The 24,297-nt window shown below is 38.9% G+C and overlaps 2 protein-coding genes across 2 annotated transcripts in view; both read right to left on the reverse strand.

The window, feature by feature from the left end:
- Positions 1-5,665: 5,665 nt before the first annotated feature.
- LOC148086734 (homeodomain-interacting protein kinase 2-like) lies at positions 5,666-9,641 on the reverse strand. Its single transcript, XM_087784961.1, has 8 exons — positions 9,297-9,641; positions 8,711-8,893; positions 8,456-8,637; positions 8,251-8,374; positions 6,891-6,998; positions 6,741-6,824; positions 6,520-6,680; positions 5,666-6,462 (listed from the first exon to the last, which is right to left on the reverse strand). The coding sequence occupies exons 1-8, from the start codon at positions 9,552-9,554 to the stop codon at positions 6,321-6,323; spliced, it is 1,242 nt and encodes a 413-aa protein (XP_087641087.1). The 5' UTR covers positions 9,555-9,641; the 3' UTR covers positions 5,666-6,320.
- Positions 9,642-10,809: 1,168 nt separating this feature from the next.
- Positions 10,810-24,297, reverse strand: part of lepr (leptin receptor) — a 28,950-nt gene continuing 15,462 nt past the window's right edge. The window contains exons 8-21 of the mRNA XM_087784960.1: positions 23,747-23,888; positions 22,299-22,453; positions 21,933-22,032; positions 20,914-21,013; positions 19,988-20,196; positions 19,664-19,818; positions 18,892-19,045; positions 18,711-18,793; positions 18,420-18,639; positions 15,933-16,133; positions 15,716-15,799; positions 15,553-15,646; positions 15,219-15,294; positions 10,810-14,489 (exon numbers count right to left, since the gene is read on the reverse strand). Of these exons, the coding sequence (XP_087641086.1) occupies positions 13,875-14,489; positions 15,219-15,294; positions 15,553-15,646; positions 15,716-15,799; positions 15,933-16,133; positions 18,420-18,639; positions 18,711-18,793; positions 18,892-19,045; positions 19,664-19,818; positions 19,988-20,196; positions 20,914-21,013; positions 21,933-22,032; positions 22,299-22,453; positions 23,747-23,888 (2,388 nt within the window). The 3' untranslated portion in view covers positions 10,810-13,874. The remainder of the gene's footprint in view (positions 14,490-15,218; positions 15,295-15,552; positions 15,647-15,715; positions 15,800-15,932; positions 16,134-18,419; positions 18,640-18,710; positions 18,794-18,891; positions 19,046-19,663; positions 19,819-19,987; positions 20,197-20,913; positions 21,014-21,932; positions 22,033-22,298; positions 22,454-23,746; positions 23,889-24,297) is intronic.

Below are 24,297 nucleotides of genomic sequence, written 5' to 3' on the forward strand. Positions count from 1 at the left end.
CATTTACTGACCTGATAAAAGCTGCACTCAAGCCAAATAAACCACTGGTTGACCTATAAACCTACCAACTGATTCATTGAGCAACGTGTCCAATAGATGAATGACCTTTTCTGATGATGGAGCAATGACCTCGTAGAAAACAATATTAGACCAAGACTGGGCAATTAAACTTTGTGAGGTGTCCTCAAAGCCAAAAGAAACAAAGGTGACCTTCAAATAATACTGTGTAAGAATGTGAGTGAGATCATCTTAGTTAGTTATTTTATAACATTTTTTTTCTTCTTCATTTTAACGAAATAGAAAAAAAGAGGAACCAAACCAAAGGAGAAACCGACAAACACCTGCACACAGATTTATTCATGACTACAGACTGAAACATCCTAATTCTCCTACTACAGGTATCAAGGATATGTTCATTAGCATTTTTTGAATCCACGATATGAATATTCCAGTGCAACTCGACCACAAGTGCAGGATGCTTTTAAGAGGATTTAAAAGCTTCTCATTGAAAGTGTTCCATGGCTAACAGACCTCTGGAGTCCTTCCTTGATGCATTTCGAGAGAGCAACAGACCATTAGGAGACGTTGATCTGGACTGCCGAGTCAGCTATTATATGCTTGTCATGTTTGTCTTTCAATGGACTCGGTCAACCACGTCAAAGTACTTTGAAAGGTTTTTCCAAATGCTAGTGGACGTCATAGAGACCCAAACTCTGTTTTATTCAGCAGAATGTTGTTTTTTTTAGATTTTCTCTGGTACCTTATGAAACTACTTCGATTAATCACGTCTCATTGTATAAAACTTGACCACGTTACCGTTTATAAGATGTACATTGAATAATGACCTTTTAATACCAAAATATGCAATGTTTTCTTTCACTGAGAGTTTAATATAAAATGGTAAACGCTACCCAAAGGGAGTTCAACTTTTGCTGGAAGCCGGGAAAAGAAGCTAACCATCAAGATATTGTCGTAATAAAAAAAGTTCCTCCAGTGTGTCCAAAAAGATCCTCAGGTCACCATTTGAGGCCAGGGCGGTCCTCCAGCTTAGTTATGGTTTAAATTAGGCAGTTTGTTCATGTTTGACATTCACGCTGGGTGCATTTCCCTGCTCCTTAAAATCGGCGCAGCCATGTAGAAATGAGCCTGAAACTGTGCAAACTGGGCAAAGTCATGACCTTGATCTGGGTATTGTTTGTGTGGGCATCACTTTTCTTTCACCACATGGCATGATATACTTTCAGTCAATTATGTTGGCTAACCTTTAAATCATTTTCTGGATGAGACCTTCAAGGGAAATAGATCAGGTTTTCCTGGAGGGATTTTACCACTTTATAGAAAGTCTTTAGAAAGTGATCACTTCTCTCAGATCTCAGACTCAATGGCACACATTCAGTCGTTCCTTGTTGAGCGTCACAAGGACTCATGTCTGCACTTGACTTTCATGTCCCGGTCAAGTCAAGTGTGACAAACCACTTTGCCTTGAAACCTACTTTGGCATTTCAGAGATCAAAAGAACCTATCCGGGAGTGGAAAAACAGAGGGCCCAGGAGCCCGGGGTGGTACTGCCACATGCCTGCACCGGACCCCTGAACCAATTACCTCTAATTGAGTGTCAGAGTGAAAAGGGGGCTTTCAGCTGAGCCTCTTTCACCCTGTTGGCCAGAGACAAGCACGCTTTGTGACACACATACGCACTGATCTGGAGGCATTTCGTTCATCCGACCCACTTACCAGAGTTGGGAGAAAAGGCCGCCCCGGGTCGCTTTCACAGCATCCAGCATCTTCTCCTAACACAAATGTCTGTTGTCATGCAAATGTTGGGGTTAATGGTTTTGGTGAAGTATATGTAGTGGGGTTGATGGTGGGTGTGACTCAGCCCAGTGTCATCGTGACCTTGTTCTTGTATTTATGGTCATTCATTCTTAACATTTACATTGAGGAAACTTGATGATATATTTAATTGTTGTGATATTTTATTCAGACTGTCTTTCTCTCGCCTAAGGGAGTTAGCCATATCTGCTTAATAGTTCCTATTTAGGAGGGGCAGGCGTGTGCTTCATACAGGCGGAGTGAAGCAGTTGAGGATACTATACAATCATCCATTTAAATAAAATAAAATCACGTAAATTTATTTTAAATTTAACCACCTGTACCTGCAATTGTGTTATTTCAGTCACTATCTAAAGATATGACCGTAGATTATAGATAGAGTAGAACCCCTGTAAGGTCTATTCAGATGTACTGCGAAGACCTGAACCAGCTCTTAACCCTCTGCAGGATCTTTAAATGTTCAAGGGAGTTTTCTCCACCAGGTAACTTATATTGGTGCATGGGAGAAATAAAGATTAAGAAATACTGAATTTAAAGCATGGCTATATAGTCCTTACCTGAGAGTGTGCTTCTTATTTGCTTTAATGAGTCCACTTATTTTCCAATGAGGGTTGGACCATGACTTGCATCAAAAAGTAGAACTTAATCTGGACCAGGATGAGGTTCTGGTCCTCATTGTGGTTGGTACACATGTCACTGTCTTGAGCTTTAACACAGGATTGATGAAGAACCTTAACAGATCTAAGACTCTTGTGTTCTTGACTGGTTTAGATCTATTTACATGGATTTGTAGAAAATTCCAACATTCTTCGGAGGCTTCAGTCATAGTGGGGGGAAAATCTAGAACTCACAACATTTCTGTTTACTACAAGAAGCCAAAGCTGCCTGGTACGGTCAGGATTTCTCATTTCCTTTGTGGTAGTGAACTTGCCACAAGCCGACCTTTACCCCCAAATGTTAATTCCTTCAAAGCCAGATATATATCAGTAGCTAAAGCCCTTTGTGATCGCTGCTCCAATTAATGTCAGGCCATCAATGAGGGATTTACAATGTCGAGCGGCTCAAGCCCTCTCCAGGTTCCCATTAGCGAGGGTGACGGTATTACCGTGGCTCAGACGTCACACTTTTAACTCCCTTACATTAAAAACAACAGGTGCTTTTTTTTCCAATTCTGCTACCTAGAACCTAAAGGTGTGTTCACACCAAACTTGATTTGGTCGACACTTGTTTATGCTAAAGTTGGTATCTAGCAACAAAAACAGCTCCTTGCCATTGATGGGGGTCTAAAGTTAGTGGAACATCAAAATGGTGGACCAGAAAGGCAGATTTGTACCTTCATCTAGATTGAAAAAAATGTAAGGTTTTTGACGTCTTTGGGTCAAACATATTACTAGTTACATTTTTCGCTCTCTGCTAATCTCACCTTAAAATCTGGTTCTTATAAGGTACAGCGCCAAAGTCCAGATATTTAATACTAAAGATATTTAGATACCGCAGATGAAAAGAGTCATTAGAAACTAGTTGAAGATTCAAACCTGCTGCCATAAAACTGCTAAACCTATACAGTTTATCATACATTCAGGCTATGACTACATTAACTGTTAATGTAAATCCGTCGCTTTCAGCTAAAACATTGCACTTAATAATTAAAAAAACATTCAAGCTGACCAGTCCCTACAATTGTAAAGAAGTTCATCTTCAACTCAAGCACAACTTCTGCCAAAGGAATTTGGCATTGCCAGTTTTGGAAAAGGTTCATTCAGTTGTGATAGATCACAGACATGCCAGAAAACCACTCGTTTGAAACCACTTTGATGAATCAAAAGTCGCCTGGTGAAACAAAGTATCCAATGCTGTGTTGTAAGAAATTTCTGGTTTATTTTCATTATTCCATAAATCCTCCCACTGCTTGATGTTTCAAATAAATTGCTTGTGACTTGTTTATTTTAATTCTTCTAAGGGCCAGAGAGCTGCCATGCTAACTGACTTTGGTTTCGTGGCATGTCTGTGATTCTACTTTTTTCTACAGTAAGAAACAAGCGAAGACTGGTTGTTCCATTATTCTTGCCCTCGGTTGTCGTTCAAATTCACCATCCTTACTTTTACTCCACTTGCACTCCACTCCTTTCCTAGAGTCTTGTTCTGTGATGCTGTTTGTGGAGAAGGAACACAGTTCTGAATGTTATCTTGTAGCTACTTAATGTCAAACAATTGTAATTATCACAGAACTGGATCTGCATCGGTGTGTGTTTAGGGATGGACTTGGAGCTTCATCAGCTCTCAGCATTTCCATGTCCTTCTTTGGTAAACCAGCCGAGTCTCATCTGTCATTTTAGTTAGGGTAAAATAGAGACTCTCTGCCGCCTAGTGGCTGCAACAAGCAATGCACACACGTGAAACCTACGCCTGATAAAATTCCTCTTGATCTGGTCCTAAATTATCACATCTAGGAACTCTAAAAAATAAGTATTTAGGACAGGTCTGGGGGAGAGTCTCCTGGTTCCTGAGGGCTACCCAACGCATTCGTTCCTCATGGCGTATTGCCTCCTGAGCCACCGGGGCTCTAGGTGGCGTTATAGAGCACATATTTCTAGGTAGTGAGACTTCTGTTTGAGGTGTTTTCAAATACGCGGAATCCTTGTTCTTGACTGGTTTAAACATTTTTTTGGCCTTGAATTAGGACTGTGTTGAGGATTTAAACTACTAACTATTGAGGATTGACTATATCTTCATCTACATTGCTGTGTCTCAAATGACCAAAGTCTTGACTAAAAATGACTAAAAGAGACTTTTACTCTTGCTCATTATTGTAAAATGAGCTACTATGCTACGAGCTAACTGATTCCGCCATTCCCTTCTTATGTTCGTTCTCTTAAAATAATTTTTAAAGAAAGAAGACGAATCTAATTGTAAACGTAAACCTGAATTTCAAATCTACATCTAAATACGTAAATCATAATTTATACATATATATACATATATAAATATAACATCAACATTTTTCACAGCAAAAATGAGGATCGTCTTGGGTTCACAATTGTGTCTCTGTTGTCATGTAGGGATGACATCACACGAAACAGTTACGAGGATTTTAAATAATCCTGTTATTTATAACATGTTAGTACCGATATCATTTATTATTTGGTCATCTTGGCTCCTCAAATTATTTGAAATAGAAAGAACAAAAGCTCTGAATAGCAATTGGCCAAAAATATTGTTGCTATTAAAAATCATCCTTGTGTGTTAAAAGGGCTCACGAAGAAAGGATTTGTATTTTTTCAAAAGCATTCCATTTTTTTTTTTAAATAATGGAATTCAAAAATGTGTGTATTGAATTTGTTTTAATGGAGCTACTGTATTCATATTGAATTTTAAAGCGACTAATTAAAGAATATTGAATTTAAAAAGGTTGTTTTTTAATTATTGGAATTAGAATAACCAACTATTTTAATTCTTTAAAGAAATACATTTAATCTAATTATATAAGATGAATAATAAACTCTTTTTTTTAACATTTTAATAAATAAAACAATTCAGTTATTAATTTTCTGTGCTGTCACACAACATGAAGTTACGCAATGAAAGGCTGTTTTAATCACTCTGCCTTTTGACATTTGTACTAAAATCAATTCCACTGTTTTTGGACAGAAATTTGTCATAAAATGACAAACGCTTTCTGTCCACCTTCAGTTTGCTTTCAAACAAAATCTCAAGACTAAAAACACTTTATTCAGAACTTATTCACCAGATAGAACTTATAACACTTTTTCGGAACGAGGCATCAGTTTTGGCACATTTTTGAGTTAAGGTTGACAAACTTGAAAGACAAAAATGGACAAATTAACTTGGATGTCTCCGTTTTTAACAGTTTCCAAGCAACAGTTTCACATCCCTAGTTTGTGTTAAAGTCAATAGAAATATCCTCTCATTCATTCATTTTCTGCTGTTTATTCCCTTATGGATACAGAGCCATCTAGTGGTTATATAGTGCAAATGCGTGTAACCAGTTACACAACGGTTACAAGCCAACAAGTGAAAAAAATGTGAACGTTGACACCCCTTATTGTAGTATTAGGTCAAGTGTTAGGTAGGAACCTTTGTATTATGTTGGTTGCAAGTTGAGCAGAATAAAAGAGAGTCATGAACCTTATATGGCTCTGCTACGCCTGACAAGCCTCCTACAAGCAAGTAAGTAAGTCATTTGTATTTATATAGTGCTTTTCCAGACCAGGGTCACAAAGCGCTTAAACAATCAAAACAACATTCAATAAATGATATACTTTAAAGGTCAATAACACTGAGAACAACACATGAGTTATTAATATGGTCCCTACAATAATATGACACCTTTGAAAACCTTTGTGAACCGAATATATCTTCTAGCCTTAAAAACCTGAAGAAGCTCATTACAAGAACTAAACCTCAACACCAGAGCCTCTGTAGAATTACCGGTGAGTGCGGTTGTAGCAGCAGACTCAGTAGGAAAACTATGTTTTTCGTTTCCGTCTTCTCTCCCTCACGGCTGCAGCAAGGTTGAACGTCTTTGCAGGCGCTGTGATGAACAATATCTTCCTGAGTTTCTTCTTCTTCGCCCTCAGCTGCTTTAGTGCAGAGAAGGTGCTGCTGTCGCTGAAAGTTGGTCGAGTTAAGCATCAGCTGACATGATGGTACGAACCGAGCGCTCACCCCTTGCTTATGTCGCTGAAGTTCATGGTGATGAAGGGATGGATGAGGACCTCTGCAGGGCTGATCCTCTCCTCGTCGTCCCAGTTCAGCATCGCCATCAACAGGTCTATGGCAGCGTGCCACTCTTCTGCCTCTGCCTTGATGTTTTCCTGCTTGTATAACTAGAAAACAAACGCAAAGTTACCGACTTGATGCGTCACTGACACTCGACAGACACCTACACTCTTGAGTTCATCCATCGATCGGAAACTATACTGCCTGTTCTCAGTCACCTCGTCGTCACATCCAAAATAATCTTCAATGGTCTGAAAGACAGATTGAAAAATGTTTTTTAATAAAGTTTTTGAAAAGAGACAATCTGAGATCTTTACCTTGAGAAACCAGTGATTGGTAGTCTTGTTGTAATATTTGGTCGTCTTCTTCCCGATGTGCATGATCTGGTCTGGCGGGGGGCCGAGGATGTCGTACATGTAACGCAGCTAGAGAGGAATGAAAATAAATAACTTATAATTAAAGAAAACCTTTTGCATTTCAGCTTTAGATCAAAACACTGTGGATGAATGTCACACATCTAGAGGTCGGAGGACAAGTGTAGGTCTTGCATGTGTTCTGGCTACTAACGGCAGGAAATTAATTTTTTTTAGAATCGTGAAAGATAACTTGGCGGTTTATCTTCTAGACCCTCATTTGAGAAGTTGAAACATGAGATCTAGATTATCGTCAATCGTTTATGAACCATTAAACAAACATTGCCCTATTTCAAAAAGAATAATCCATCTAAAGGATACACAAGACTACTATTGTTCAGTAAAGACAAAGTCAAATGACCAAAATACTAACACCTGATTGGTCAATAGCAATTCTGCTTCATTTTGCAGGAAGCATCATTACTTGAACTTTTGTATTTCTTTTATATATTCACTAACACCACAACGTATCTAAACCAGGTTTCCAAAATAATAAATGTTTTAGAATTTTTTTTTTTATTTTTATCGCCGAAAGTACGTACACCTTTCACTTTTTAACCTATTGATGCGATTCTGGCTTAATACAGGAAGTCAACACATGACGTTTATTTTTATGAACTCAAAGTATCAACGTTTCTGATTCTGATAAAAAAACTTGTTCTCGTTAAGTCATACAACACAGAGTAATACTGACATCCAGTGGTGAGCTGCTGTACTGCAGAACTAAGGCCATTTATGGTTATTTATTTTGTGCATTCATTTGTCCGGATCACTGAGCCAGGGGAGGTTTGTGAAGAATGGAAAACAAAAGCTAAAGAAAGAATTGAGTCAGACGAATGACGTTTGACAGAAGAATGTTTTCCAACAAATTTGAAAATGGATTTAGTACCCTACATAAATGTTCTAGAGACTGCACCAGAATAACTCAAAGTACGTAAGAACTCTTGAATCGTAATGGTTTACACTGCAAAATTCTATTAAAAACATGTTTTATTTATAATAATTAAAAAAAATTAAATGCTAAGTAGTTATTAGCCTTTAAAGCTAAAAGCTAGCTAACAATTCAGCAGCGTTGACACGGCTATGCTAGCTCAACATGAAGCGACATGTTTAAAAAACATACTTAACTTAAACTTATCTTAAACGTAACTTGGACAAAAGACATGAAGCATCAGAAGCTATTTAATAAAACCTCACCTAATAAAATACAAAACTAGCTTAACCCTCTGAAGTGTATAAACAGTTGCTTGGTTCCAACACCTACCAGTTCGTGGTCACTGGACCCTGGGAACAGTTCACAGCCCAGTATCATGCGAGCCATCACACACCCCAGCGACCACATGTCGATGGCCTCTGAGCACGGGAGTCCGAATATGACCTCTGGACATCTGATGGTGGCAGAGAAGACACGACAGCGGTGATGCACCTCCCCGTCACTCATAGAGCCGTGGACGACGGTAGCGCCTCACCTATAATACAGAACCTGAGTGATGTGTTTGGCCTCCGCCTGCGACGTCACCACCGCCAGCCCGAAGTCGATCAGCTTCACCTTCAGCGGCTCCTTCTTTCGGTCCACCAGCATTATGTTGTTTGGCTTCACGTCGGTGTGGATCACGCCGATCTCCTTCAGAGTGTTCAGTCCAGACGCCAGCTGTCGGGGGTTGGGAGGGGGGGAGAAAACAACGGTCAGGTGACTCCGGCGCCATCAACGCCATCGTGCTCACCTGCTGGATGATGCTCCGGACTTCCTGCAGACCGACGGGGCCCTTTCGTTTGAACAGATGCTGCTGCAGGTTGATGTCCAGCTTCTCAAACACCATGTACCGGTTGTCGTTGTATGCGCCGTAGAACTTGACGATGTTGCTGGTGTCCAGGCCGCTTTCCATCAACATGTTGAGCACCATGGCCTGGGAGGTACAACAAGAGCAAGTTAATACTAAAAGGTGCATTGATCTCAGTGCGCCTCTAGGAGTCTTGCTGAGTAATGACGTAGCAAGGGGTAGGGTCTTCCCAATTGTTAGTGGAATATGTCTAACCCTAGCCCTTGACACTCGTTTTAAGGGGTAGATTGAGGGGTAGGGGTTAGGGGTAGAATTGGGATACAGCCCTTAGTGTTGTCTTGCTCAGGGACATAACCATACCCGAAGCTGGGATTGAACCTGCAACTACTTCACAAGTCATCCATTCACATCTACTATGAATTCTGATTTCTACTTGACAATTACCAACATGTTTAACTTGACCAACAATTAAATTCAAAGAGTAAAAATGTGTATTTATTGTGTTCAAAAGCTTAAAGAATAGCTTTACCTCGTTGCCCATACAAGCTCGGTCTGCACCGACTTTTATGGCCATGATCCCTTTGCTCTCCTTGTCCAGACACTTGACCACCATGCCGTAGCCGCCCTCGCCCAGCAGCTTGAGGATTTTGTACTTGGGGGGAAGTTGGCACACAGAGCTCAGCTGGTCACCAGAGCGAGACAACGTCGGACACAGTCTCCTCATGGTGAATCTTTTCTTGTCAAAGGCTGCGATGGAAAAGAGGGCGCCAATGGGAACACGGGCCATTTAGAAGACGCAATACTTGGTATCAACTCTGTTCATAACTCTGTGGGTTCTTCACTGCTTTAGCTCTGGTGTGAAGAAGTCACAGCCTAAAACCTGCTATTGGGACAAGCACACAATGTAGATGTCCTCCCCCATTTATTGATTATATCAGCTGTGACTTGATCTCAGACGCTCAGACGGGGATCAAAGACGTGATGTTGAAACATCAAGGCGCAAAAACTACAATACTGAGGCATCAAAGTAATCTCTGTGAAGCATTATATAGCCATGCACCAACACATAGCTACTATTCTGATCCACTTCTCCAGCAGCTTTTCCTCAAAGTATTTACACTGGGAAAATACTTTTAATATATGTATTGAAACTACTATTACAACCAATAGATGGTGGTTTACTGTTCATGGATGAAGTACTTGCATTTTAATATTATCAATTGCTGGCGATTAAAAGTAATACGTTCATAGATAAAACATTTACATTGCAATATTTTATAATAAAGTGTGTTTATTATAAAGTAATTCTATAAAAAATAAATACATAAATAATAAATAAACATGCAAATATTCACTGTATTTATTTGCTTTTGTGTTGCATTTAAACTTTACATCTTCCGCAGCTGAAGGAAGAATTAAATTCTGCAAAAATCCCATTGATGACTGAGGATAAGAGGATACATCTTTTAAAGGTGATGTTTGGACATATTTTGGTTTCAAAACTAATGAAAGCAGTTACAACTTCATCAAGAGTCATGTAAATTCCGCAACACCAGAGTCAAGTACTCAACAATACTACAAATATATACTTGTTCCTACAGTATCAAGATATATCTTATTGTTGTCCTTGTATCATGATACAGATCGTATCGCCAGATTCTTGACAATACACACCCCTAGAAATTACCAATTTATTGCAAAACAATAAAACCAATGTATGAACAAAATAGATCTACAATAAACAAGCGATAACTTATAAATTACTTTCTGAAATTCATTATAAAACAGTCATGTAATAAGTATGTATTATTTTACTGTATATCTATATATTTATATTGGAAACACATTTTCTTAAATAAAATCTAAAAAGCATCGAAATACAAAAGACACTCCGAAAAGAAAATATATTTATGCATTGAATATTTTTATTATTAGTTTAATAAACACAGAAAGATACATTTAATTTTTTTTTTATATATATATTTACATAATTTAATTTAATGTAATGTAATTTGTGCAGCAAAAACATACTAAATAAAGATATGAATGATCACAGAGTCACAGTAAACACTTTTATTTCCATCATGGAATAACAACATTAAAATGTCCCTTTTTGTTTTAAAAATACATTCTTTCGTCTGGTACATGAACATCCCATGAACAGGCACAGCAGTGGTCGTACACTCGTACAAACTCTTCATGACGGCGATACATGACGTAGATGAGTCACCCGAAAAGAAAACAGAGGTTGGTGACTCAAGACCTGTTTTGATTCTAGCTCTACTCAAGGTCTCCTGAAGATGCCTGAACTCCTCAGTGTCCAGCATAAAGTCCACCTGGCTCCTTCCATATTGACCTTGTGTTGAATGTCACAGTGAGGAATGTAAAGTTTCCTTCTGGCTCAGCTCCAATTTGGCACATAGATTCAAACCTAAGACCAGTGTCGTTTAAACCCAGCATATCAAATTTTGACTCGCCTTCGAGCAAGACTTTTTGAGGTCGAGAGACAATCTTGTCACACATTGTTAGCGTTCCTATGTGAGCAGCTGCTAGTCTTCCACTGTTGCTAGGTTACAGAAGAAACAGTTTCTTTAAATATTGTGTATGTTCCTATGTTATGTTCGGACATTCCCAAGCCAGAGTGCAGACCTTTTTTTGATCCATCCGGCCCGTGCCGTCCTCTATGTAGGTTTTTCCCAAAGTTGTTAAGACAACCTGAACTTTGACCTTCTTGTATCTGTAAAGGTTTTTTTTACATCTATCATGTTTTATTAATGAAGGTAGTAAAAAAAGGAAAGTAACAACTATCAAGTACCAACATTTTCAGACTATAAGGCACACCAAATGATAAGGCTCATCTTTTGAACAGACAGAATTAAAGAATCATTTATTTACCTTTGGATTTAACTCAGGTCAGTGAAGGTGTCATTGAGTGGCTCAGTTGGAGGACATGTGTTTAGGTTTCTGCCTTAAGGGAAGGAGAGAGTAGTTAGAAAACACTGTCTGCCATCTGCTGTGGTCTACAGAATAAAACAGGCCGTCTCGTAGGCGAGTCAGTCAGGAACGCTACCATATAGTTAAATATGCAAAAATAAAAGCTGATCCACGAGCGACCACTGAAATACACAAGACAGCCAGATAATTAGCAGCAGACTTTTGTTATTCAAGAAAATTAAAGGATTTTAATTTGCCTCGTAGTCTGAAAAATATCATTTTTTTCTTTCTCCGCATTTCTATTTTTCCTGATTTTATTGAAAATGAAAAAAATTCTCAACAACTTTGACTAAGGCTTCTTGATCGCAGCCATCAGCACAATGGTGCCATCTTGCTGTGTTAGCTGATGTACATCAGAGCCAAGTCATCGAAGCTCCGGGTCAGAACACTCTCGACACACCAATCGGGAGCTAGACGTCGTTTTGATTCAGATTTCACAGATGTGAAACACCTGCCGTTCTAAATCTTGTTCAAATGTATGTGAAGTGTATTGTGCTTCAAATATTCTCCAACAACAGACTCTCTTTTTCCTTCTCCTCCTGAACCAAAAGAGAAACTACAACTGGTCTCAGCCGTCGAGGGTGAACTGTGACCAGGACAACGTTTGTCTTGTCCAGCTTCACAGAAGAACTTCCTTTATTATCCGTCCAGTCAAATATCAACGTTTGGTTTTCTCTTCACGTCATAGTGCTTGTGTCTGTATTTGTCTTCGTGGTGTGTACCCGTTTCCTTGTGTGCATGTGTCTGTGCATATGTACGTTTGTCTGTGCATGTGTGTGTCTGTGCTTTTGCATGCAGTTATATGCGTGTGTTTGTATTTGTCTGTGTCCCTGCATTTGTTTGTCTGTATAACTGTGTGTGTCTGTACTACTGTGTGCACATTACTGTGTGTGCATGTGTGTGTCTGTATTAATGTGTATTACTGTGTGTGTCTGTATTACTGTGTGCACATTACTGTGTGTGCATGTGTGTGTCTGTATTAATGTGTATTACTGTGTGTGTCTGTATTACTGTGTGCACATTACTGTGTGTGCATGTGTGTGTCTGTATTAATGTGTATTACTATGTGTGTCTGTATTACTGTGTGCACATTACTGTGTGTATGTGTGTGTCTGTATTAATGTGTATTACTGTGTGTGTCTGTATTGATGTGTATTACTGTGCGTGTCTGTATTACTGTGTGCACATGCGTGTGTCTGTATTAATATGTGTTCATGTGAGTGTCTGTATTACTGTGTGTGTCTGTATTAGTGTGTATTACTGTGTGTGTCTGTATTACTGTGTGTGCATGTGTGTGTCTGTATTACTTTGTGTGTATGCGTTGGTCTGTATAACTGTGTGTGTCTGCATGTGTGTGTGTGTGTATAACTGTGAGCATGTGTGTATAACTGTTTGCATGAGTGTGTGTGTATAACTGTGTGCATGTGTGTGTGTATAACTGTGTGCATGAGTGTGTGTGTATAACTGTGTGCATGAGTGTGTGTGTATAACTGTGTGCATGAGTGTGTGTATAACTGTGTGCATGAGTGTGTGTGTATAACTGTGTGCATGTGTGTGTGTGTATAACTGTGTGCATGAGTGTGTGTGTATAACTGTGTGCATGAGTGTGTGTATAACTGTGTGCATGAGTGTGTGTGTATAACTGTGTGCATGTGTGTGTGTGTATAACTGTGTGCATGAGTGTGTGTGTATAACTGTGTGCATGAGTGTGTGTGTATAACTGTGTGCATGAGTGTGTGTATAACTGTGTGCATGAGTGTGTGTGTATAACTGTGTGCATGTGTGTAAACAGGACCCTGAAGGAGGATTCACGTGTTCAGGTAGTTTCTAGTCTCGACCTGAAGACATGGAGGAGTCTCACCTGAGTGTGTGTGCAGGTGTTGCAGTTGTGCGTCTGGTGAACAAAAAGCTGTTCAGTGTCACAACTCTTGTGAGCAGCGGGTTCGACCAACTCCTTCCTGCAGAGCAGACTTTGGCACCAGTGAAGCTCAGACTCTGACTCATTATTGAAATGCAATGCACGGAGCACACTAGCAGCACTGAAACTGGACTTCACAGCACATAGACACGTGACGATGCAATCGTAGCTGTTGAGCAGCACAGCTGGACGTGCTCAGTGCTCAGTTCTGAACTGAGGCACGTAGAGCTTCAGGCCGTCGCCTGAGCTGGAGTTTTTGAGCAGCTCCACTTGCGTGACCTCTTCCTCGCTCTCCTCCTCCTCCAGGTAGTTCAGACCCAAGTAGTTGAGCTCCTGCACGTCCGATCCCTCGTTTTCCGGCTCCGACGCCTCGTAGAACTCGTCCACGGAGTTCAAAGAGCACGACCTCCGCGGGTCGTCCAGCTCCCACAGGCCGGAGATGTCGGAGTTGTTGGCCGAGAAGTTTCCCTCGTCGCTGGAGCTGCAGCCGCTCCCGTCCTTGTCCTGGTGCTGGCTAGCCATGACCACGGTGGCGTACGCCACCGACGACTGTCCCGAGGTCTCCTGCGGCGCGTTCAACTCGTCCAACTTCAGGTCGGACACCGAGGCGTCCAGGAGGCTCTCGCTGTCCGTCGAGGGCGAGACGATGACGATAGTCGCAAGTTCATGATTAAGTGCCAGGGCTGGAGTGAAGGCCGCGCAATCCGTCTTGTCCACGATGACCACCTGAGAGATGTTCTCAGAGGGCAGCAGGAGAGGCCAGGCGTGAAGACCCTCCTGAGGCTGGAACACATGATTGAAGGTGTCCACCTGGAGTGTGAGGAACGACAGATGTTTCAAAAACACGATCAAATAAACAATTTTTATTAGACTGAGAATTGATACTTTTGCAAAAACAAGGCAGATATGAAGAAATGTAATTTGAAATAGAAAAACGTTTATTCATCCCCAGAGGGGAAACACTTTTACAACAGCAGCAGCAGGACAATGAAAATAAAGTGCATGGAAAAAAAGAAATAGTAAAAGAGATAATAAAATAAAACGATCTTAAAATATAAAAATTATTTACAGTATTAGAAAATTAGCACTATTAACAGAATAAAATAAAGTAAAATAAAATAAAATAAAGTAAAATAAAATAAAATAAAATAAAATAAAATAAAATAAAATAAAATAAAATAAAATAAAAACACACAAGAGGAAAAACACTACGGATTAGCATCAGGATATTTAAAGTAAAGAGTTAAATATCTGGATCACCATATCTGGAGACCTTTTTGACTAAATTCTTGACACATTAATCCACCAAAACCACTTCAGTAAATGTTGAAGGAAATAAAGAAATATTGCAAGTTCAGAAATAGTGTCTGCCACCTGCTGGACAGGTGGGTCAGCACACATGTGAGATTCTTTTCACCAGGACTCACACGGTTCACTTCAACAACCTCTTCAGGGTTCAGGTGGATAAAGTTCAAGCTGTATCTTAAATATTTGAACAGAAAACAAAGTGAAAACTAAATTCAGTATTTCCTCTCTTACCTTCCTGAAGTCCAGACCTCGGGCCCACGAGCAATTGTTCGGGTTCGGCACTTCCTTCCACACGAACCTTTTCATTCTGATTCGAACAAAAAGAGAGAGTCAGCACACCATCACCCTCTTCGGGCAAATTCCCAGATGTTCTCTTATGTAACTTTTTATTTAATTTTGTGAACAAAGACAACAAGCTTTGCTTCTTCTGGCTGAAGCTTGCTAAAATGGTTTTGAATATGCAGTAGCGTGTGCTAGAAAATGATGAACAGAGACATGGCGAGGACTGTACTCCATCTTTGACGTATAAGTCTATAAGTGAAACAGCGAGGAAGTGTGTTCTTACTTGTTTTGTGAGAAGATCAGAGAGACGATCAGCACGATGAAGAGCATGGAGACGATCATCAGCATCATGGAGGCAGCCGGGTCTTCTCTGGAGGCTGCATGGACGACACAGGTGAGCGCTCTGTGCAGCTTCAGTGGAACACACTGTCAATGTCAACACTCACCGAGGACGGACACCGGCTCTCCCTCTCCGTCAGCAAAGATTGGAAACAGCTGGAAGCGGATTTCTTCAGAGCCGTAAAAGTCTCCTAAAATGAAAGGATCACAAAAACAATGTTCTGATCCTTCTCATGCTAGTTGAACTGAACTATAAAAGTCTTCTGTTGACCCAGATGTGTCTCTGCGACCGTTGTCAAGGTGACCCGGCACAGGAGGACGCACCTTTGAGATAGACGGAGTCGTCGGCGAAAGGAACTCTGGCCCACATGACTTCAGCTTGGTCCTTGTTATGATCCTGCTGCTGTGGCCGGGACCACTGGACCACCATGTAGAGAGGGACGGAGCTGTTGTCCAGCAGAGTCCAGAGCAGAGACACACATGTGCTGTTGACGACCAGGACATGGAAGGAGCGAACACACCGACCTTGTGGACACATCAGAGGAGGAGGAGAGTGACTAGTCTGATGGCAGGAACTGCATGTTTGACAAAACACTTTTAGACTTTTAATTCAAGCTTTGGTAAAAAATTCAGATTTTTTTCCCCATACATAAATATTTCAAGCTCTTTTATATATAAAATGATATATTAAAGACTGATGTTCATTTTTTACATTGTGTTTTTAGTTATGCTTTACTAAAATAACAATAAAACATTGAAAGACAGAAAATATAAGCAAACAAAAATAGAGTTACAGAAAGAAGCACAGTCTACAATTCAATAAATACAAATTGAAATATAAATAAACATGACGGGTGAACCTTGGGTAGCAAAAATAGCCTTTTTTTTTTCTTTAATTTTTTTTTTTTTTACAATTTTACAAATATGAATTAACCTCTAATGACAATCAAAAAAAGACACAATTCAGGAGAACCAGAAACATCCACCACAAAAAAATATTCTGATTCATGACATGAGGCTCTAGCACTTCACCTGTGTGTTTCCCTCATGAGATATTATTATTATTATTGTATATAACAAAAGATCAGTTAAATGTTTAATTACATCAGTTGTCATGACATTAGGTAGAGATTTTAAAAAAAATGCTTGCACAGGAAAAGTAAATATGTTTGTGCCACTGTGAATCATCAATCCATCACATAACACGACTAAAAGTAGTTCTTGGAATTTCTCTAAAAGCATGAAAAATATGAAGATAAATTCTCCAGTAACGAACAAACAACCCAAGTGCATTAAAAACCAATTTGGGTCTTTCTGTAAGTACTCAACTAATGGTACAACGAAGGTGTGGAAAAATGTTGAGAGGCATTGGGGGAATATAAAAATTGCTGTTCATTTAAGCTTAAATATCTCGTCTGTTCAACTAAACCACGTGAACGCAGTGTGTCAGAGACAAGAGAGCAGAAAAGATCATACCCTACATCTAGTTATGAAAAGCTTTAATCACTTCAGCACTGTCGAGAAACTTGTCCGACTATTCCCAGAAAACTCTTTGATCTCAACAGTATTTTTTGGGGGGCGATCCAGTTTCCTGGAGCTTTCAGCCGAGTTTACATCATCCTTCCTGAAAGAGGCCGTCTGAATTACAATCATCTTCACTGCACTACTAATTGGTTTCACTTCTGTGTCAGTTTTAACACCAAAAACAAATCAGTAATCTTATCGACTACGACGGTTATTTTATCTGTTTGATAAGTAGTACCTCATGACTAATTCGTAACTACTTTCATTTGATTTGGAACCAAAATATGTCCAAACATCAGCTTTCAAGGCATCGGAGTCCACTGTATCCTCTTGTCCTCAGTCATGGCCTGGATTTTCCAAGAATTCATTGTTTCTTAAGCTAAAAAACTCAATATAATTTGAAATTAAAAAATATATATAGAATTCTATTTTGTGTTTATTATTGTATTAACTTTCTTAATTTTTTTCCTTTCAGATTTTTTGTAACTTTTGTGAAAATTGTCATGCCCCTCAAAATAAATATTAGAAAATATAGAAAATATTGATATCGTATTTAGTGGAAAAAGTCATTTTTCTATCAGTTTATTTTACATAAAAGGTTAATAAATAAGTTTTGCCATTATAAGGTTTATTTCATTTTGATATTTTATCTTTTCTATTCTTACTTGTTTTGTTTTTTTCAAGTTTTTCTATCATATTTTAGGTCTTTGCTCTCTTTTGGATTAATGCCTCTCACAACAGTCACAGTATCCAATGTGGCCCCTGATGAAATGTGATTGCCCACCCCTGACATTGAAGCTATACACTTGTGAAAATAATTCTCTTTTTTTAATTATAGTAATTATTTTACTGTTAAAAGGAGCAAAACTTTTTCCAACTACTACAACTTAGTTTCCAACTAATCAATACAATTTGAAAGTTCAATTCTCCTCTAACATATTCACTTTCTGGTCTTATTCTCACCTCAAGTTTTCTTTTCTCATGCACTCAACAATAATAAGGTAGTTGTTTTTCAGAATTACATATTCAGCACATGTGTAACATATTTGGTACATTTAATCTAAGTTAAATAATGCAACAAACCTCATTAAAACCAGACATACCATACATCAGAATATGATACAACTGTATTGTATTGTAGGGTTGGAGAACTGCCATGGCTCTATTAAGAGCAGTTCCAACCAACTAGCCTTCTAGTTGAAATAAAATGCGTTTCTAATCTCACTCCCTCTCAGTAAACTCATCAATGCAAATGTTGACTGTTTTCCTTGCTGTTGTTTCACTTACGCTTGTGTCTTCTCTCCAGTGTCATCTGAGTGTTGTCTTCAGAACTCCCCAGGTTGTTGAAGGCCTCCACCGTCACCGTCACAGTCCGAACGTCGTGGTTCCACACAAAATTGTGCGAGGACACAACTTCGATAGAATCGCTGTGCACAGCGCCGCCTGCAGGTTGTTGTTGAACTATGAATCCTTTAACGCAGTAGGAACGTTCGGCAGCATGAAGAGGCTGCAACGATCAAAATCAATGAAGGGTTGAAATTTAACAGTAATTTGAAAAATCGAACTTTCGCCGTGTACCTTTAAAAGTAGAGTGACATTGGTCCGTCCTTTCTCTGGATCTTCCTGAAGTATCCTCCAGAAATCTGGTCCACGTTCAGGAGCTGAGAAAGAATAAAACGTTACAGTCATAGAATGTTAGCTGTCCATTAGCTCTGATGACGTCCAAGGTCACATCACCCGCCTCAGAACTTCACTTTACCTCGACTATTCTCAGGCGTGGAGTGAACCAGCTCGCTCCAGTCGCCCCAGTATCTTGAGCCCAGGGTGTGCACACAGCGGACCTGAACGGTGTAGAACCAGCACATGTCTGGGACAGCAACCTCCACCCAGGAGTCCCACGATGGGTCATAAACCTGCAAATGCCCCCAAACACAGTTTAGAAATCAGGGTAATTTCATATTTTTCATTCATTTTAAACAAAAGATGAGCAGTTGTGCGGAGCTTAAAATGACGCTGTGTGTGGAACCTTTGAGATTATCTGTCTTTTAATTATTATTTTACAAAGACGATAAGTTATTACAAGATAACAACAAACAAGTTAGTTCTAAAGTGAAATGAGAACACATCAGATTTGTTTCACAAGACACCGGGATGCACAATAAACTATTTCCAAAATATGTTTCTACATTGGAGTTAAAGAAGAATACAAGCATCAAAAGTGTGAATGTGGTACTTTAAAATGGATTAAAAGACATCAATATAGTTGCACCATAAAAATACCATGATAAAATTAAACAAGAAAATGTTAATTGGACTTTGATCCTTTCAACGCATTTTTGATAATGATTTTCCAAAAGTTGGTTTCGTTTGTTCAAGAAAGAATAAGCAGTAAAAGTGAAATTCATACCGACAGAGGGAGTCACATTATTGTGTTTTGATGTTTATCCGACTGCACACAGATACTCACCAACACAGCTTGTATGAATTTAAAATGAGCATTATATTGAATAATAATTCAATGAAACACTTACTTTCCACTCCGGCTGAGCCCCGACAGAGGATGGTATGAGGAGGTGAAGCTGACACTGGAGTCCGTTAACAGGAAGAGTCGGTCGAAGCCACGTGACCTTCAGGACTCCACTTCTACGGCTGATGGCTTTGACGTGGCTCGGTGGGTTCGCTTTTACTACGAATGCAGCCAAAAAAAAATGTATCAATAATAAAAAAGGATGAACTTGTGTCAATACAAACTGCATATATTTTATTATTGTATTATGATACTCATTTCATAAATTCAAAATATATGAAATATTTTCTTTCTTGAAATATGTAAACAAAATAAGATTTCAACATACTGTGGTCTTCCGGCGACAAGTAAACTGGTTTGGACCTGATGGGACCAAATTCTGATTCAATCTCCAACCAGAGCTTGTAGCAGTTCATCCTCACAGGTCGGATAGTGCAGTGTTGGTTCGGGTCCGGAGGACAACCCGGTCCGTTACCTCCCACAACCTCTCCTGCTCCCTCCTTCTCCTCCATCTCGTCACACATCATGTCGGCCCACCTGCATGAACACGGGACAACTGTGTTAACTTTGTTAACCACCTTCAACTAGTGGTGTAAGAAACTATCAATACGTCACAATATTTTTTTCTCACAATACTGAATCGTTATTCAACTGCACTGTATCTATTTTTGTGGGTTTCCAATCATACTTTTTTTTTTACCATCGTAAGTTTATGGTTTATATTTCAATAAAGTGTTTGTTAAATAATCGAATAATTAGATTTTATCTGTGAATTATTGTTCATTTTTGTGTTGCAGTTGAACCTTTCATGGCTCCTTGGTGGCAGGCATTACAGCCTCTGTAGCTAGCTAATGCAACAAAGAAATCTTGCAAGATCTTGGTTAAGACTGAGAACGAGAGGATACAGTTGACTCCAGCATCTTTTAGATTTTTTAGATTTTGGTTTTGAAACGAATGAAATCAGTTACCACTTTATCAAGAGTAAATTGGGAAACTTGTCACAGACAATACAAGTCGTTAATTTTATAAATCTGTTCAAAAAGTACATTAAATACCATAAAATTAGCATATGGACTTAGTTTGTTTTTTCGGTAGATTCACTTGTCCTTCCTTGTAAAACGCAAACTCTCAACATCAAATCAGAGTAAACATGTGGTGTAAGTGTCAATCGTCTGTGGGACACTATAGTGGATCATGATTCAAATCTCACTAGAGGCGATGAAATGAAGAAAGCTGCTTTTAACTGTAACTTACCTTGATTTAAAGTTGGGTGTGGTCATCTGGCTGCTCGTCCAGCTACAATCCATGGCATCAATATCCCCATTTGTTACACATTTGATAGCAATAGCAGCTCCTGAAACAGAAAACTAAGTGTTTTCACGCAATCGTTGTTTATGTCCACAGTGTTGAAAGTGAACCAGCAACCTGAGGCTAGTGGCTCTAACTATGCGGTGAAACTCAAAAAACTACTTATGTATTCAGAAGGTTACACATTTTTGTTTCCAATTTTACGATTCAAAATGATCTCATTATACAAACAAATTAAAATGTATTATCACAGATATATTAAATACTATTGAAAATCCTCAAAACCTTGCAGGAGGTCCACACAATTCATTTTGATTTAATTGTTCAGGTAGGACTCTTTAGATATGTTAAACTTTATTTCACATGTGTAAAAATTTGTTTTTTTCTCTAAAAATAAATACATAGTGAAATACATTTTATAATGAATAGCAGTTTTGCTATTCTTAGCTCTATTCTTAGCTCAATCTGAGGTAAAAATTGACCATCCCATAATACCATCCATCTTTAAAGAGACTCTAAATTCTGCAAATAAACAATTAAATAAGAAACTATGATTTTTATTGTATACATTTTAAAACTGGGACTGGATGTACTCAATTTAAAAAAGCAGGAATTTACTATTTAAGTGGTAAAACTGTTTTGTTCAGGTCACGTGACTTGACATGTCAGTATCAAGAAAAGTCCCAAAAACATTATGATGTTGTCAACTTAATGTCAAACCAACACTAGTCATTGGATTGTAGAAATTTGAACTTAGCTGACGGATAACTGCTGCGTGATATCTCACCCAAGTTGTTTCCTGTACAGCTTATCTAGACAGGACCTGGTCTGCTGGCACCACAGAGAAAGCTGGTACATTGACACACTTACTGTAACTCCACGCCTCTGTTTTTACTTCAATTTCTCCTCGTCTCTAGCTATAATCATTTAGAAGCACTTAGAGCGTTTCAAACCAAAACACTGACCTTGGACATAGATCTGGCTGTAGGGGATGGTCCACTCCGGCGTACACCGCAACAGATCGTACATCCCGGTCTCTGAAGGTCGAAGCGTGACCTTGCTGACCTGCGTTGACAAATGTTTTAAATCATGTTTTATAATGTCACTCTCATTTAAGGTAGTTACATTTTTATTCTGGATCATACAAAAAAAGTATTTATTGAGTATTTTTTTCACGATCAGAGAAATTCTAACTGAGTTCCATCGTAGTACTGCATTCTCGCACACTGCACAGTGTGAACACACTATTTACTCAAAACATTAAGTGCAGAAGTGCACGATGTGGGACACAATAGGATTGGGCAGGGAATGGATGAGGGTCCGTTTCTTACCCGCTCGTTGACAGAATGGCTGTGATTGAGCAGCTGTTTGAAGTTCAACATCCACTTGGCCGCGTTGGCGTTAACGCTGTGGTTGTTAAACACGCAGTACACGCTCACGTTCTGACCCGGTCGCACCACAATCTTCTCTGGAATATAACTGGCAGCTTGAAAAATAATGCAAAACAGAAGAAAAAAAAACCGGTGATTATATTAAATAGTAATATGAAAACACAAATTTAATAAGTTGAGGCAAAAAATAAACATTGAACAAACGTCCCAAATATAGAAGTATTTCCTTTTTCAAAAATAAAGAAAAATAAAAAAAAAATGCAAATATGCCTTGTCGATATTATTACACATAAAAGAGTTTCAAAGCATTGAATGAAATTAAATTAAGAGCTATTTTGGTCAAAACATCTTAACAGGCCAAGATAGACAGTAACATAGGATCCCTTCTTCATGATCCGCTTCACAATTCCAGCAGCCATTGACCTGTTTTAATAGTTTCCGTTTCTACATTTTGTAAAATGTAGAGCTGGTTGGGCACTTCAAGGTCACTGAAGGTTTGACAATGACCTCTAGAGAGTTCTTTAAAACTTGTCAAATGTTTTGAAAAAAATGTATTTCTCTGAGTTACATCATCAGTATCTATCTATAAACTCTTGTTATTGACCGTTCATTCATTTATGAATTGAACATTATTATTTAATAATTTTGCCTTCTGGCTCAAGTTGAAGTGATCACGGGTCGGCGGTCAAAAATAATGCGTGTACATTCAGTCGACTCGTCGCCGTCGAATGAATGAGGCCTTAGAAAATAAAGGTCTAAATATGATTTGGTCAACACACGAATCAGGAAACGGCCTCATTCATGATCCTTGAAGTCTGATGACAGCATGACAAAGCAGAAGAAGAAAGAAATAATTATAGTGCTTTATTTAGTGTGTAAATAAGTCGGCTGTGTCCAAAGCTACTATTTTGTGTTTGACAACTGACCTTCATCTGACCTCTGTGACTTATGAATCATGACAATGACCCCACAGACTTGGTTCTTCATCAGGGATTCAAGTTAATGAGACGGAATTGTTTCTTAATCGTTAAACACCGCCGTAAATCTATCAGAGAGAAAATTGAGGTCAGCGACTTATCGCTCTCCCACAGGGGGTTGAGTTGTTAACGGGTCTATTTAAGATCCTGCCGGGGGTCAGAAATCATGTGGTTTCACTCAAGACTTTAGGTCGTAATCACACCAAGAATAGCAATATTTCGTAGTTTTTCTCACTTTAAATGCTGTAACTGTGGAACCAACAATGATATTTTAAGTAGCTACTCATGGGTTGAAATCTTTTAAAGTTTGTGGGTCAAATAAGAAGCATTCGTACCATTATCCTTTGAAAATACTTCAGTATTTAAATAGATATAACAATGTGTTTTGGTTTTTAAGTGAGAGCTGCTTACTGTCGAGGTAGATGTAATGGGGGTCGCTCCAGTCGCTCCACAGCGGAGGTGAGGCCAGTGTGGAGGAACGAACCTGGATGGTATATTTGAGCTTCAGCTTCAGGTCCAGAACCAGTCGAGGCTCGTCATGAGTAGAGTTGACCTTCAAACGATCGAGAGCAAAACCAGATGCTTGGTAACATTAAGTAGAAGCCGAGAAAATTCAATATTAATAGTGTTAGAAATATGTGTAACAATATAAAGAAGACGCTAACCCCAAAACAGAATTCTACGTCGTTAATTAAACTCTAAGATGATAATTTACTATTTCACCACAATATAAACTTTCTTTTCTCCTTGAAGTACAAATACCAGTTCACTAAATTACAGCATTTTCCAGATCATTTGTTGCCGTTTATGAAAAAACAGCCTGTAATGTTATGGTAAACATGATTCCAACATGCATTTCAGATGATAGTTTTTGGTGAACATTAAACTAAGAAATAAATAGGGATTTAAAGTGCTAGCCGACCTCACTTTGAGGTGCCAGAATTGCCCCCCTGGCTTAAATT

Source organism: Callionymus lyra, chromosome 2 (assembly GCF_982586985.1).
Source record: "Callionymus lyra chromosome 2, fCalLyr1.hap1.1, whole genome shotgun sequence".
Classification (NCBI taxonomy): domain Eukaryota; kingdom Metazoa; phylum Chordata; class Actinopteri; order Syngnathiformes; family Callionymidae; genus Callionymus; species Callionymus lyra.